Below are 15,804 nucleotides of genomic sequence, written 5' to 3' on the forward strand. Positions count from 1 at the left end.
CAATGTTGGCTTACCGTGTTCCTTGTTCCAGGGATGGTTAGGGGTTCCACGAGGTTGGGCTTGCAAGAGCATGTGGTTTCCAGCTACCAGAAGAAGGGTCACTGGACTCAAAATGTTAATTCTGCTTACGGTTCACAGACGCTACCAGATCTGCTGAGTATACCCAACAATTTCTGTAATAATCTAGAGTCCCAGGCAAATGCTCTAGGAAAATGGGTTCAAATCCCATCTTGCTTGATGGAAATCTGGAATAAAAAGCTAGCCTAATAGCAACCATGTAACCATTGTTGATTGTTGTAAAAAAAAACCCACGCGGTTCACTTGTCCTTCAGGGAACGATATTTTGCTTGCCATCCTTACCTGGTCTACCTTACATGTGACTCCAGACCTATAGGGTGACTCTTAACTATCCTGAAATGGTCTTAGCAAGCCAGTCAGTTCAAGTGACAATCAAGAATGGGCAATAAATGCTGACCCAACCACGATGCCCAGATCCCATGAACAAACATAGAAAAAACATACAAGTTATGTAGAAATCAATATAGAAGAAACTGGAAAACATTCAGTACAGCAGCTGTTGTCACTGACTAGCTTTTCGAAGACACCTGGTTCACAGCCACTCAAAGGAGTCATGCATGACGGTTTTGATTGGGAAACCAAATGTACAGTAACTTAAAAATGTTAAATTCATGCCCCCATACCAGCTCTTTGCTTTATTTTTCCCCAACGCCCTCTCATATTTTCCATGCCAACTCATGCTTCCACTGATACTCAGATGGTCTCTCTTACCTTCTATGAAAATCCATGTCCCTTACTCAACGCTGTTGCTCCTCATATTCACCATGCAAGCTCATAGTACCTCCATTTATCCAGTGCATACTCTTGTTCTGAACCAATTAACTCAATAGTAACAAAGACATATGTGGAAATGCTTAAAAATGTCTTTCATAATTTTCTTTAAAGTAATTACTGGTCCAGAATCCTATAAAAGGGTTAATGAGCTAGATATTTTTATGTATTAATAACAGAAACTATAAACAAATAACACCTCTTTACCTTATGTTAGTAAACATTGAGGCAGTGCCAAAATTGTTCACAGAATAAAAAAGCTTGTTAAAGTATCAATAAAATAATGTGCACCTACTTTAATAAAGCAAAGCTTTTTATGGAAATCTGGGCTCTTGGCCAAACCCCATTATGCATGCTTGTGAACTGTGCCATTTCAAAGTCCATATGTACCATATCAACAACATTAACTATCTTCTTTGTAACCTCTTCAAAAAAATTCGAGCAACTTCATTAAATACAATTTGCCTTTAATAAAGTCATACTGGCTTTCCTTAATTGTCCAGGAGATTGTTAATTGTATCACGCATGACTTTAGTTGTCACAGAGTACTTTGCAAATAATGAAGTACTTTTCAAGTGTATTAAAGTAGGAAAATTACAGCAATGCCCCATAAACAGCAGAGCATCTGGTGTTTAGATGTTGGTTGGGATATAAATGCTGACTAGGATACCCTGAGAACCAATACTACTATCCTTGGAAAACTGCTGAGAGATATTTTGATGTTACTCTGAGAGGAAAGTTGGACTCTCATTTTAGCATTTCATTTAAAACTTTAAAGTAATAGTCCTTGAATAAACATCAGGGCTATAAGCAGGTTGGAAACCTAGAATAGTCCTTGAATAAACATCAGGGCTATAAGCAGGTTGGAAACCTAGAAAATAATACTGACTGATGCAGTCTGCTTCCATATCCCTCAATAAATAGGGAGGGAGATTTTGATGATGCATTGGATCTATCAAAGGATTTCTAATGAAGTGAGTTATGTCGTGAGTTCTAGTCATTCACAGGCACATAATTTTGCAGCCTGCAGCAAAAACATGAATAGAAAGGAGATCTGAAAAGCTGCTGCCTGATCTCTTACTGTTGTCTGGAAGTCCAGCTACAGAATGTAAGGCACTATAGCATGGTGATCATACCAAGGATAGGAAATGGATGACATTCAACCAAACAGATGTGGATGGAAGCGACCAAGGAGGTGGGAATTGGAAGTATGGTTTCTCCAACTGTGAGACAGGGTCCCAAGTTGGCCCAAGATCCTAGGTGGAGAACAAAGATGAATAGCATACCAATTCCCAAACACTTGTGTCATCCTCATCCTATTGCCTCTCACATCCATGCCTCGTAGTCAGAATTATTTTCTACCTCCTCCTGCTGTAATCACTACAAACATTCATAATTCTCTGCTTTTTCTCCCAACTTAAGAAATCATCCAAACTCTGGAAATTCAAAGATCGAAAGAGAGCAGGGTGAAGCTCCAGTAAGAGACACTTATGGCTACCCTGAGAATATCCAACCTGTCTCACCAAGAAGGAGAGATAATGGGAACTGCAGATGCTGGAGAATCCAAGATAACAAAGTGTGAAGCTGGATGAACACATGTAGCATCTCAGGAGCACAAAAGCTGACGTATCGGGCCTAGACCCTTCATCAGAGAGGGGTATGGGGGGAGAGGGTTCTGAAATAAATAGGGAGAGGGGGGAGGCAGACCGAAGATGGATAGAGGAGAAGATAGGTGGGGAGATGGGGAGGGAATAGGTCAGTCTGGGAGGATGGACAGGTCAAGGAGGTGGGATGGGGTTAGTAGGTGGGAAATGTAGGCTTGAGGTGGGACAACTGTTCTTTCTCTCACCTATCCCCTGCTCCCACCTCAAGCTGCACCTCCATTTACCATCTACTAACCTCATCCCGCCTCCTTGACCTGTCCGTCCTCCCTGGACTGACCTATCCCTTCCCCACCTATACTCTCCTCTCCACCTATCTTCTCCTCTATCCAACTTCGGTCCGTCTCCCCCTCCCTATTTATTTCAGAACCCTCTCCCCATCCCCCTCTCTGATGAAGGGTCAAGGCCCGAAACTTCAGCTTTTGTGCTCCTGAGATGCTGCTTGGCCTGCTGTGTTCATCCAGCTTCACACTTGGTTATCACCAAGAAGGAGATTTTGTTTCAGGAAGCTACTGGTGGCAACAAGAATCTACTGTGCACACTTAAGTCTTTTGAGATAATGAAATGTGAGGCTGGATGAACACAGCAGGCCCAGCAGCATCTCAGGAGCACAAAAGCTGACGTTTCGGGCCTAGACCCTTCATCAGAGAGGGGGATGGGGTGAGGGTTCTGGAATAAATAGGGAGAGAGGGGGAGGCGGACCGAAGATGGAGAGAAAAGAAGATAGGTGGAGAGGAGAGTATAGGTGGGGAGGTAGGGAGGGGATAGGTCAGTCCAGGGAAGACGGACAGGTCAAGGAGGTGGGATGAGGTTAGTAGGTAGGAGATGGAGGTGCGGCTTGGGGTGGGAGGAAGGGATGGGTGAAAGGAAGAACAGGTTAGGGAGCAGAGACAGGTTGGACTGGTTTTGGGATGCACTGGGTGGAGGGGAAGAGCTGGGCTGGTTGTGTGGTGCAGTGGGGATTGGGGACGAACTGGGCTGGTTTTGGGATGCGATGGGGGAAGGGGAGATTTTGAAGCTGGTGAAGTCCACATTGATACCATTGGGCTGCAGGGTTCCCAAGCGGAATATGAGTTGCTGTTCCTGCAACCTTCGAGTGGCATCATTGTGACACTGCAGGAGGCCCATGATGGACATGTCATCTAAAGAATGGGAGGGGAAGTGGAAATGGTTTGCGACTAGGAGGTGCAGTTGTTTATTGCGAACCGAGCGGAGGTGTTCTGCAAAGCGGTCCCCAAGCCTCTGCTTGGTTTCCCCAATGTAGAGGAAGCCACACCGGGTACAGTGGTTGCATTACACCACATTGGCAGATGTGCAGGTGAACCTCTGCTTAATGTCGAAAGTCATCTTGGGGCCTGGGATAGGGGTGAGGGAGGAGGTGTGGGGGCAAGTGTAGCATTTCCTGCGGTTGCAGGGGAAGGTGCCGGGTGTGGTGGGGTTGGAGGGCAGTGTGGAACAACTGCACCTCCCAGTCGCAAACCATTTCCACGCCCCCTCCCATTCTTTAGATGACATGTCCATCATGGGCCTCCTGCAGTGCCACAATGATGCCATCCGAAGGTTGCAGGAACAGCAACTCATATTCCGCTTGGGAACCCTGCAGCTCAATAGTATCAATGTGGACTTCACCAGCTTCAAACTCTCCCCTTCCCCCACCGCATCCCAAAACCAGCCCAGTTTGTCCCCTCCCCCCACTGCACCACACAACCAGCCCAGCTCTTCCCCTCCACCCACTGCATCCCAAAACCATTCCAACCTGTCTCTGCCTCCCTAACCTGTTTTTCCTCTCACCCATCCCTTCCTCCCACCCCAAGCCACACCTCCATCTCCTACCTACTAACCTCATCCCACCTCCTTGACCTGTCCGTCTTCCCTGGACTGACCTATCCCCTCCCTACCTCCCCACCTATACTCTCCTCTCCACCTATCTTCTTTTCTCTCCATCTTCGGTCTGCCTCCCCCTCTCTCCCTATTTATTCCAGAACCCTCACCCCATCCCCCTCTCTGATGAAGGGTCTAGGCCCGAAACGTCAGCTTTTGTGCTCCTGAGATGCTGCTGGGCCTGCTGTGTTCATCCAGCCTCACATTTCATTATCTTGGATTCTCCAGCATCTGCAGTTCCCATTATCACTAAGTCTTTTGAGGCATGTTTTGAAGTCTGTCAAGGGAGATGATCCTCTCTCTGCCTGTAGATCCTCTGTTGGGTTCTCATCTCTTTTAAGCAAGATAGATCTGTGTTGATTCTTTCTTTCTGCCCAATGGAGTAGTATGTGGCTGAGAAGAAGGCCACTGGTTTTAGTTTAGATGCTGGTGTTTGTGCTGCAGCTCCTGTTTTTTCTTTTTATCAGAAGCCCAAGGTAAAGCTACATGAGATGCTCTGATATATTGAATGTTGTAAGGAGGGAAATAGGTTGAAGATGAGGGAAGTGCAACATAACTGAAATGATTTCCAGAAAGTTATAGTTACCTGTTAAGCGCTTGTTATGAATGTGCTTCCATTATTCTTTTTCTTTTCAGGACACATTCATTATTGTGAAAGTTGGTTTATTTGAAATGCATGTATTTGAGTTTTTTTAAAAAGATTATTGGAAAGCCACTTTGGACTTTTAAAAAGTACATTTGCTCTCAGACACAATTAAGCTAAATAAACAGCCAAATCCTTTCAGATTATGGGATTTCTGTAGATTTTTAAAGAAATATCACATGCCAGGGCTTAGCTAACGAGTTTGGGGTTATTTGAAGATTGTTTGGAAAAGACGGTTTGTCTGTTAAGACAGAATAATAGAACTCCCCTTTTCTTGAAAATCTCTTGAGAATCCATTGTAAGAGCTTGAGAACTGGAATGACAATTCTCCCGAGAAGCTTATGGAATTTTTTTTTCCTGACATATCACAAATGAATTATTTCTGAAAAGATTACAGCGACCACCGCATGTGTCTACTAACCAGCTAGATGTACCAGGACACCAGAACAGCCATCTGGAACCTTTCATATGTTGTCCTTTTTCTTCAAGAATTGACAATTACTTAGCCCAACATTCTAAAAATGTGTGAATTAAATCACTTAGAAGGGTTTATTTATACATTCATATTTTGAGCTATGCAATAATCAACTTTAAATCTTTATTGAATGAGCCTTTTTGAAATAAATTAATCATCTTGATGTTTACTAAAGTAATCTGGTTGACTATTTTTACGTTCTGAATCTAACATAGAGTAGAAAATTGACCATTGGCCAATTCAGTAAAGAATTGTGATCAGCAGAAATGTAGAATTAGTTGTGGCAAGTCAAGCAATTTGTGAGAAGGAATTATGTGAGCCAGAACCTCTCACGTGACACTTGCTCAAGCTATTCAATTGCAACTATCAAACACATCTCACCGTGTTGGCTTCATGGAAGAAACATTGCCTATCATGTACTCACCTTGGCTATTTGCTGACAGCTTAGGAAATAGATCCATTGGCTATTAAATCCAGAAGTCTTGGTTAAAATATGACTTACTTAACTATTAGAATATTTAAATATCGTAGCTAACTGCTGCACAAAGGTTCCCTGCTCACTTTCATACTTGTTCTGGAAATCCGGAAGAGAGCAAGATTACTGAGATACAGGCTACTGGACTAGGTGGGATTGAGGTTCACACGGAAGAGGTATTAGAAATCCTTCAGAAGGTGAAGATAGATAAGTTCCCTGGGCCGGATGGGATTTATCCTCGGATCCTCTGGGAAGCCAGGGAGGAGGTTGCCGAGCCTTTGGCATTGATCTTTAACTCGTCATTGTCTACAGGAATAGTGCCAGATGACTGGAGGATAGCAAATGTGGTTCCCCTGTTCAAGAAGGGGAGTAGAGACAACCCTGGTAATTATAGACCAGTGAGCCTTACCTCAGTTGTTGGTAAAGTGTTAGAAAAGGTAAGGGATAGGATTTATAATCATCTAGAAAAGAATAAATTGATTAGGGATAGTCAGCACGGTTTTGTGAAGGGAAAGTTGTGCCTCACAAATCTTATTGAGTTCTTTGAGAAGGTGACCAAACAGGTAGATGAGAGTAAACCGTTTGATGTGGTGTATATGGATTTCAGCAAGGCGTTTGTTAAGGTTCCCCACAGTAGGCTATTGTACAAAATGCGGAGTAATGGGATTGAGGGGGATATAGCAGTTTGGATCGGAAATTGGCTTGCTGAAAGAAGACAGAGGGTGGTAGTTGATGGGAAATGTTCATCCTGGAGACCAGTTACTAGTGGTGTACCGCAAGGGTCGGTGTTGGGTCCACTGCTGTTTGTCATTTTTATAAATGACCTGGATGAGGGCGTAGAAGGATGGCTTAGTAAATTTGCAGACGACACTAAGGTCGGTGGAGTTGTGGATAGTGACGAAGGATGCTGTAGGTTGCAGAGAGACATAGATAATCTGCAGAGCTGGGCTGAGAGGTGGCAAATGGAGTTTAATGCAGACAAGTGTGAGGTGATGCACTTTGGTAGGAGTAACCAGAAGGCAAAGTACAGGGCTAATGGTAAGATTCTTAGCAGTGTAGATGAGCAGAGAGGTCTCGGTGTCCACGTACACAGATCCTTGAAAGTTGCCACTCGGGTTGACAGGGCTGTTAAGAAGGCATACAGTGTTTTAGCTTTTATTAATAGAGGGATCGAGTTCCGGAACCAAGAGGTTATGGTGAAGCTGTACAAAACTCTGGTGCGGCCGCACTTGGAGTATTGTGTACAGCTCTGGTCACCGCATTATAAGAAGGATGTGGAAGCTTTGGAAAGGGTGCAGAGGAGATTTACTAGGATGTTGCCTGGTATGGAGGGAAGGTCTTATGAGGAAAGGCTGAAGGACTTGAGGCTGTTTTCATTAGAGAGAAGAAGGTTGAGAGGTGACTTAATTGAAACGTATCAAATAATCAGAGGGTTAGATAGGGTGGATAGGGAGAGCCTTTTTCCTAGGATGGTGACGGCGAGCACAAGGGGGCATAACTTTAAATTGAGGGGTGAAAGATATAGGACAGATGTCAAAGGTAGTTTCTTTACTCAGAGAGTAGTAAGGGAATGGAATGCTTTGCCTGCAACGGTGGTAGATTCGCCAACTTTAGGTACATTTAAGTTGTCATTGGATAAGCATATGGACGTACATGGAATAGTTTAGGTTAGATGGGCTTCAGATCGGTGTGACAGGTCGGCACAACATCGAGGGCCGAAGGGCCTGTCCTGTACTGTAATGTTCTATGTTCTATTATGTTGAAATCCCAAATCAGCGTGACATTCATGGAATTTAGTTCCCTATATCTACCAAAACCGACCTTCTCTTGCTTGTTAAAATGCCTCCAGCACCTTTGACAATATAGCATTCCTTCAGTGTCTCGCTGGAACACCAGCATTATTTATGTGTCAAAATGGAATTTGAACCTACATGACAAAGGTCAGTGTTGTCTGCCTTTCTGAATTTTTGTATTTTATTCGTCAATGGGATGTTGGCATCTCTGGATGGGACAGCATTGCTCATCCCTAATTACTGTTGAACTGAACGACTTGCTGGCCCATCTCAGAGGCAGTTAAAAGCCAACTGTATTACTGTGGGTCCAGAGTTACTTGTAGGGCAGACTAAGTAAGAATGGCATATTTCCTTCCCCAAAGGGCCATAGTAAACTAGATGCATATTTACTACAAGGGTTGCATTAGACTACTGCTAATTCCAGAATTTTGTTGAGTTCAATTTTCACTAGCTGCATAGTGGGCTTCAAACCCATAGCTCCGTTAATCTTAAATAATAAAATGTGAGGCTGGATGAACGCAGCAGGCCCAGCAGCATCTCCATCTCCAGCAGCTCCATTAATCTTGGTGTCTAGACTATTAGCTCATTGACATTACCACTAGATTAATGCCTGTCTGTCAGTTTCTGACATGTTAACACTTTAACCCAGTGATTGTCAAGACTTCATAAATTTCAACTGTGGCTTGTCTTTGAATTTAGATAGTGGTTTGAACTCTTTGAACTTTACAATATGTAAAACTTGTACTTCCATTTATATTGCCAGCTTCTTTGATATTTGGATTGATCTAACTGTTTGAATTAGACTATGCAAATAATGATGTTTGCAAAATATCCAACATGTTTGTTTAAGCAGTCAAAGAACTACTTTCTTAATTCTTTCTTGGAAAGTTTAGAAAAGAAGGTCAGATGGATTCCAGACAGAAAGTTGCATTATGGGCCAGGATATTTTTTTCCCAATTTTCCAGATTGTATGGCTGGACTTATTATATTTATTCGTATGTTTGAGATTCTTATATGTGCTTAATAATTATTTGTCAATATTTCAGATGACTGACAATCAAATGTCTTCGGGTCAGTTTGAGTTTTCAAGTTTGTTCTTCAAGAAAACGGTAAAAATCATTGCTGTTGAAAAGTTTAATAATGAGTTGGCTGATGTTCAGCACTTGTTTATAGCATTTATGGACATTAAAGTTTCCTGTTAATGATTTGGAGTGGGTAAAAATAGTTTTGCGTCTCGTGTGTGGGGTTCTAAGAAAACTTTGGTAATATGGATAGATAACTATTTTGTTAGTTACAGGTGGTTTCAAATCCAGGTCCCATAAATGGCAGAACGAGGCTACTTAATCTCTATAAGAGACATTTTCAAATAAAAATCGTATAGAAGAAACAGTAATGGAATTATAACTGGTGCAAACTACCATCAGTTGATTTTGGCCTCAAGCAGTAGATCTACGGTAAAGATAATAAACATAAGATATAGAAACAGAACTAGACCACATGAACCCTTGTGCCAGCTAGAAAATCATGATACAGAGGGAAAAAGATTGCTTAGAAATAAATGTAGGTTCCTCAACAGTCAGAAGCTAGGGAAATTATAATGTGGAATAAAGAAATGGCAGAAGAATTGACTGCATTGTTTGTTTCCAGTTTCACGTGAGAGGGCACAAATAACCCCCCAGAAATGTTAGGGATCCAAAGGTCAATGAGAGGGTGAAAATGAATGAAATCAGTACCAGTTAAAAAAAGTGCTTGGGAAATTATTGCAAGGTTAAAGGCTGACAAGTCAACAGGACCTGATAATCTACATTCGAAAGTACTAAAGGAAGTGGCAGTAATAATATTTGATGAATTTTTAATCATGCTGCAAAATTCCATCAACTCTGGAGCAGTTCTTACAGACTGGTGGGTAGCTAATGTAACCCTACTATTTGAAAAGGGAAGGAGAGAAAATACAGAGACCAGTTAGTCTAACAGCAGTAGCGGGAACAATGCTAGTCAGTTATAAAATACATGATAACAGAACTTTTGGAAAGTATTAATGGGATTGGACAAAACTAACATGGGTTTATAAAAAACAGATCATGTTTAACAGATCTACTGTTTCTTTTCAGGATGTATCTAGTGGAATAGATAAGACAGGGCCAGTGGTTTTCAGGAATCTTTTATAAGGTCCCTCATCGGAGGTCAGTGGGCAAAGTTAAAGCACTTGGGGTAGGGGATAATATATTGGCATGAATAGAGAGTTGGTTACCAGACAGGAAACAGTGAAAGCAAATAAATGGATCTATTTCCAAGTGGTAGACAGTGACTATTGTGGTACCACAAGTATAATTTGTCCAGTGTGTATGTATGTTAAATGTACCCATGATTACAGCTCTGCCATTATTGCATGTATCTGATTTTTTGTTTAGTGCCTTCCCTTACATCCCCACTACTGTTTGGGGGAATCTGTAGATAATGCCCAACAACATTTTCTGTTCTTTGGTGTTTTTTATCTCCACCCATACAGATTCCACATCTCAATTTTTCAAACTGATATCCTTCCCCTCTATTGCATGAATTTACTCCTTTTCTAACAATGCTACTCCACTTCCTTTTCCTTTTTGTCTGAATTTTCTAAGAAATGAATACTCCTGGATGTTCAGTACCCATTCTTGGATATCCTGAAACCATTTCTCTGTAAACATAACTACATCATAACTGTTTATATCTACTTGCACTGGAGGAGCTACAAAGCCTATTGTTTTGAAGGGAAGGACAAAATCTGTTACTTAGCCAGTATCTGTTACTTAGCCAAAATATTGTAAGTTCAGCCTATATAATTAGACATCAAGTGCTACATTTTCCCATAGTTGTTGGATCCCCAAGGCTGGGATCAAAGGGTAGTTCCGAGCCAGCAGTTGCCAAAAGGGAACATGATGTCACATTCCTCAAGGTGGTAATCTCCTAATTGGCCAACTCTACTATCCTGTCGAGAACAGTGTGAAAACTTTTGATGCTGTCAGTCCAATCAGAGAGCCCTTGGATTAATTATGTTCTCATTAGAATAGGGAAAATTTTCTTATAGGTGATTTATAGTTTAGATCAAAAACAGTGAATAGAAACAGACTAGTTCCAGTAATCATGGACTCTAGATTGAGGGAAGATAAGAGTAAATATAGAACTTAAAGAATTAAGAGCAGAAAGCAATTTTTAAAACTAAGATCCATGATGCCACAGAGTGCATTCTCAGAGCTAGGGAAGTAGGATAGTTTCAATGCTTAAGAAAGGATTGAAAGAAAATAAAACAACTGAAAAAATTTAGAAGAAGAAATAGAAGTAAATCTAGGCTGACTGTTTTCCTGAAAAATATAAACTGACATGGTTGGACATGGTCAAAAAGCATGTTTTGCGTGAATACTATGTAATTTTAATAATAATATTACTAAGTCTGTGTGAAAATATAATTCCGCCTTTCTGTTTATTTTTAGTCTGAAAAGGGCTATTCCTCTAACATAACAAGCAATCTTCCATCATCACAGAAAGATATTGGTAAGTAATCTGAGATCTGAAAGTTCCAATTTACAATCCTAGTCAGAATGTAACTAGTGGAATCAATAAGACAGGGCCAGTGGACTTCAGGAAGCTTTTATAAGGTCCCTCATCGGAGGTTAGTGGACAAAGTTAAAGCGCTTGGGGTAAGGGATAATATATTGGCATGAATAGAAAGTTGGTTTCCAGACCGGAAACAGTGACAGCAAATAAATGGATCTATTTCCAAGTGGTAGACAGTGACTATTATGGTACCACAAGAATAGTTTACTTCTTGCACACAAAAAAAACACATGCCTGCCCATTACTTCACAATTAAAGTCTGGACCTACCTTGATCTGAGGTAGTTCCTTTCTCGAAAGCAAGATGTTCTCAAATTCCACTTCTTATTGTTTCTGACCTGGCCAGCAGTATTTTACTGTGTAAAATTATGTTCTGTCTGCTGGCAATCTGCCTCTTCCCATCCATTTTAGGTGGGCAACATTCATGTCTTTTGATTGAATTTAACTTGTAACTCACATTATAATAAAACATCTATTAGGAAATTATCCTTTGGTCTTTGAAAGCGGAGTCACAGGTCGATAAGATTGTGAAGAAGGCATTTAGTATGCTTGCCTTTATTGGTCAGTGCATTGACTGTAGGAGATGGAAGGTCATGTTGCAGCTGTACAGGACATTGGTTAGGCTACTATTGGAATACTACGTGAATTCCGGTTTCCCTGCTATAGGAAGGATGTTGTGAAACTTGAAAGGGCTCCGAAAAGATATACAAGAATGTTGCCAGGGTTGGAGTGTTTGAGCTATAGGGAGAAGCTGATTAGAAGGGGGCTATTTTCCCTGGAGCATCAGAGGCTGAGGAATGACGTTACAGAGGTTTATAAAATCATGATAGGGTATATAGATAAGGTATTTTTCCCAGGATGGAGGAGTGCAAAACTAGAAGGTAGAGGTTTAAGGTGAGAGGGGAAAGATTCAAAAGGGACTTTGGGGCAGTTTCTTTCATGCAGAGGATGGTATGTGTATGGAATGAGCTGCTAGAAGAAGTGGTGGAGGCTAGTACAATTACAAGGTTTAAAAGGCACCTGGATGGGTATACAAATAGGAAAGGTTTAGGGAGATATGGGCCAAATGCTGGCAAACGGGTCTAGACTTATTTAGGATATCTGTTCGGCATGGATGAGTTGGACCAAAGGTTTTGTTTCTGTCCTGTATATCGCTATAACTCTATGAGTTGGATTTTAAAATAGAGCAGAAGAACTTTGATTCCTTCTGTGAACTTAATTTTTAAAAGCTCAAAGTCATATGGAACAGTGATCTAATTACACCATTTTGAAGATGGCATGCAATTTCAGTCAAGTGCCTGGCAGGACAATTGTCGTGTTAATAGATGGAATACGTATATTCCTGCATTTACAAATGGACCAGAGGCCATGAGTTAGCTTTTGACTTTGGTTCAGAAGGGAAAACAGTTTTCTCCTTATATGAGAATCAGGTTTTAATCTCATGGAACTAATCACCTTAGCCAAAGTGTTTTTCTTTTATGAGAGTTTTTACAGAATTCTTCAAGTTGTTAAAATTGACAAAGTTTAGGTCAACAAAATTGTGAAAGATTCATGCCAGCTGACTTGAAATATAATTGTAATACTATCACCGCAGTCCAAAGAAACTGAGAAATGTCAGTTAAGTAAAAATTAGAGTTGGAGATCAGGGTGATATTTCTTTGGAGTTCACTATCTGTTGGGAAACAGGTTGAAACTTTGTTTTGTTGTTTGTTTTAAGTCCTTTCTATTTTAAATATACTTTTTTGCTGTTGTTAATTAAATTTATATTCTGTTAAAGAACATCTGCAGTCTCTTTTGAATATAATTCAGTTACCAACCATCATAACAACCGTATAACATGTCAAGTTAGGCTTTGTTTTCGGGTCTGTCTTAGCTAGTATTAACATCTTTTGGAATCATAACAGTATGCCTAAACATTGATATACTTTAGTAAAAAGCATGTGGAACCACAGGAGGTGGTATTTCATGTCAGTATTTACCTTGGAGAAAGACATGGAAGTTTGGGAACTCAGAGCAAATTAATAGTGATGTCTTGAAAAGGGCCCACCTTTAAAAAGAATAGATGCTGGAGGTCTTAAAGCACAAAGTGGATAATTCCCTGGGACATGATCAAGTGTGTTCCAGGGCATTGTGGGGAGCTAGGGAAGAAATTGCGAGGTCATTAGCAGAGATATTTGTGCCACCGAAAGCCCTGGATCAGGTGCAGAAGACTGGAGAATGGCTAATAATATGCCATAATTTAAGAAAGGCTTCAAGAAAAAGCCTGGGAACTACAGACTGATGAGCCTAACAGCAATGGTGGTTAAGTTGTTAGAAGTGTTCTGAGACACAGGATTTACCAGCATTTGGAAAGGCAAGAACTGATTAGGGATAGTCAGCTCAAATTAGATACAAAATTGACTTGATGGTAGGAGATGAGGATTGTTGTTCAGACTGGAGGCCTGTGACCATTAGTGTCCTACAAAGATCTATGCTGTATCCACTGTTATTTGGTTTTTGTACAAACAATTTGGATGACACTACAGGAGGCATGGTTAGTAAGTTTTTAGGTGACACCAAAATTGATTCTATTGTGGATAGTGAAGAAGGTTATCTACGAGTGCAATGGGATCCTGATCAATTGGGCCAGTGGACCGAGGAATGGCAGATAGAGTTTAGTTCAGATAAATGTGAAGTGGTGCATTTTGGTAAGACAGACCAGTGCAGGACTTACACAGTTAATGGTAAGGCCCTGGGGCATGTTTTCAGACATGTGGGTGCAGGCACATAGTTCCTTGAAAGTGAAGTCACAGGTAGTCGGTGTGGTGAAAAAGGTGTTTAGCATGCTTGCCTTCATCGGTCAGAGCATAGAGTACAGGAGTTGGGAAATCACGTTACAGCTGTACAAGACACTGGTAAGGTCACATTGGACTACTGTGTACAATTCTGGTTGCCTTGCTATCCAAAGATGTTATTAAACTGGAAAGTGTCCAAAAAAAATTTACAAACATGTTGCTGAGACTGGAAGGTTTGAGTCATGAGGAGAGGCTGGATAGGCTAGGACATTTTTCCCTGGAACATTGGAGGCTGAGGGGTGACCTTATAGAGGATAATAAAATCATGAGAAACATAGATAAAGTGAGTAGCCAAGGTCTTTGACCAAGGGCAGGGGAGACCAGAACTGAGAGACATAGGTTTAAGGTGAGAGGGGAAAGTTAAAGGGACCTGAGGGGCAACTTTTTCATACAGAGGCTGGTGTGTGTATGGAATGAGCTGTCAGAGGAAGTGGTTGAGGCGAGTACATTTAAAAGATGTTTGAACAGGTACAAGGATAGGAAGGGTTTGGAGGGAAATGGGCCAAATGCAAGTAAATGGAGCTTTAAGTTTTGGAAACCCAGTTGGCATGGATGATTTGGGCTAAAGGGTTTGTTTCTACGCTGCACAACTCTATAACAGTGACATTGTAAAGTTTTATTTTGATTTTTACAGGAATGGACAGTCCATCAAATGATCAGCCATTCACATTTTCTTTCCAATCTGATATACTTTCAAATAATTTTGGAAACTGCAAAGATGAATTCAATTTTGGTTTCTCATTTGGACAGGATCAGAAATCATCTCAACCAGGTCTTTTCAAATTCTTTTAAGTGCAGATATCCTTTACGTCCTTTGAATCCAATTAATAATAAGAAATGGAAGATCAAAAATATTTATTTTCTTGATTTGGAGACTGCATTATAGTAATTCTTCTGGTTAGTCTGAATAAAATAATAATAACATGATAATATATTATTGTTTTTTCTTCAAAAAATGGGTGGCGAATGCAAAGGTCATTTGCAGTCAATGTATCACCTGGAATGCCTGTTAATCTTAGATGAGAAATGTCTGGCTACTATACTGAAGCTCCCAGACATAAATTAACTGGTAACTTTTAGAGCTGTCTAAGTTTAAAGCACTGTTATTTCACCAGTTGTATGTACTGTATATCTAACTGGCATAAACTTCTCTGTTACTTTACATAAAGATAAAAACAGCTATTGCAGAGCAGAAATACTTGGGTTTTTTTTCCCCAGTCTGATGCTATTCTGTGTAATGGTAACGCAGCTGACCTGAAAAGAGGAACATTTCTGCTAATCTTCAGTTTAAGGACAGAACTGACTGATAATGTCAAAACTCTGTAAGGACAATTTTTTCAGTTATTACTTAAATATACTAAATTATATTATGCAGTCACTTGCTATTCTAAAATGTTGAGTGTGTTAATAATGATATAAAATGAATTCTGTATAGTACTTCTTTATTTGAGACATTATATTAATTTAGCACCAGATTGCAAAAGTCTTGTTATGGAAAGTTAGGTTTCTTCATTCAATTCACTAGATTTTTGAACATTATAAGGATTATAATTGACATGCAAAGAGACTGAACAGAATAACTAAACATCATACAAACATT

The 15,804-nt window shown here is 40.6% G+C and overlaps 1 protein-coding gene across 1 annotated transcript in view; it reads left to right on the forward strand.

Moving 5' to 3' along the window:
* Positions 1–14,996, forward strand: part of LOC125455538 (uncharacterized) — a 114,729-nt gene extending 99,733 nt beyond the window's left edge. Inside the window, exons 6-8 of the mRNA XM_048537648.1 lie at positions 8,824–8,886; positions 11,248–11,308; positions 14,839–14,996. Coding sequence (XP_048393605.1) covers positions 8,824–8,886; positions 11,248–11,308; positions 14,839–14,996 — 282 coding nt within the window. The remainder of the gene's footprint in view (positions 1–8,823; positions 8,887–11,247; positions 11,309–14,838) is intronic.
* The last annotated feature ends 808 nt before the right edge of the window (positions 14,997–15,804 follow it).

The sequence above is a fragment of the Stegostoma tigrinum genome, chromosome 10, assembly GCF_030684315.1.
Source record: "Stegostoma tigrinum isolate sSteTig4 chromosome 10, sSteTig4.hap1, whole genome shotgun sequence".
In the NCBI taxonomy this organism is placed as follows: domain Eukaryota; kingdom Metazoa; phylum Chordata; class Chondrichthyes; order Orectolobiformes; family Stegostomatidae; genus Stegostoma; species Stegostoma tigrinum.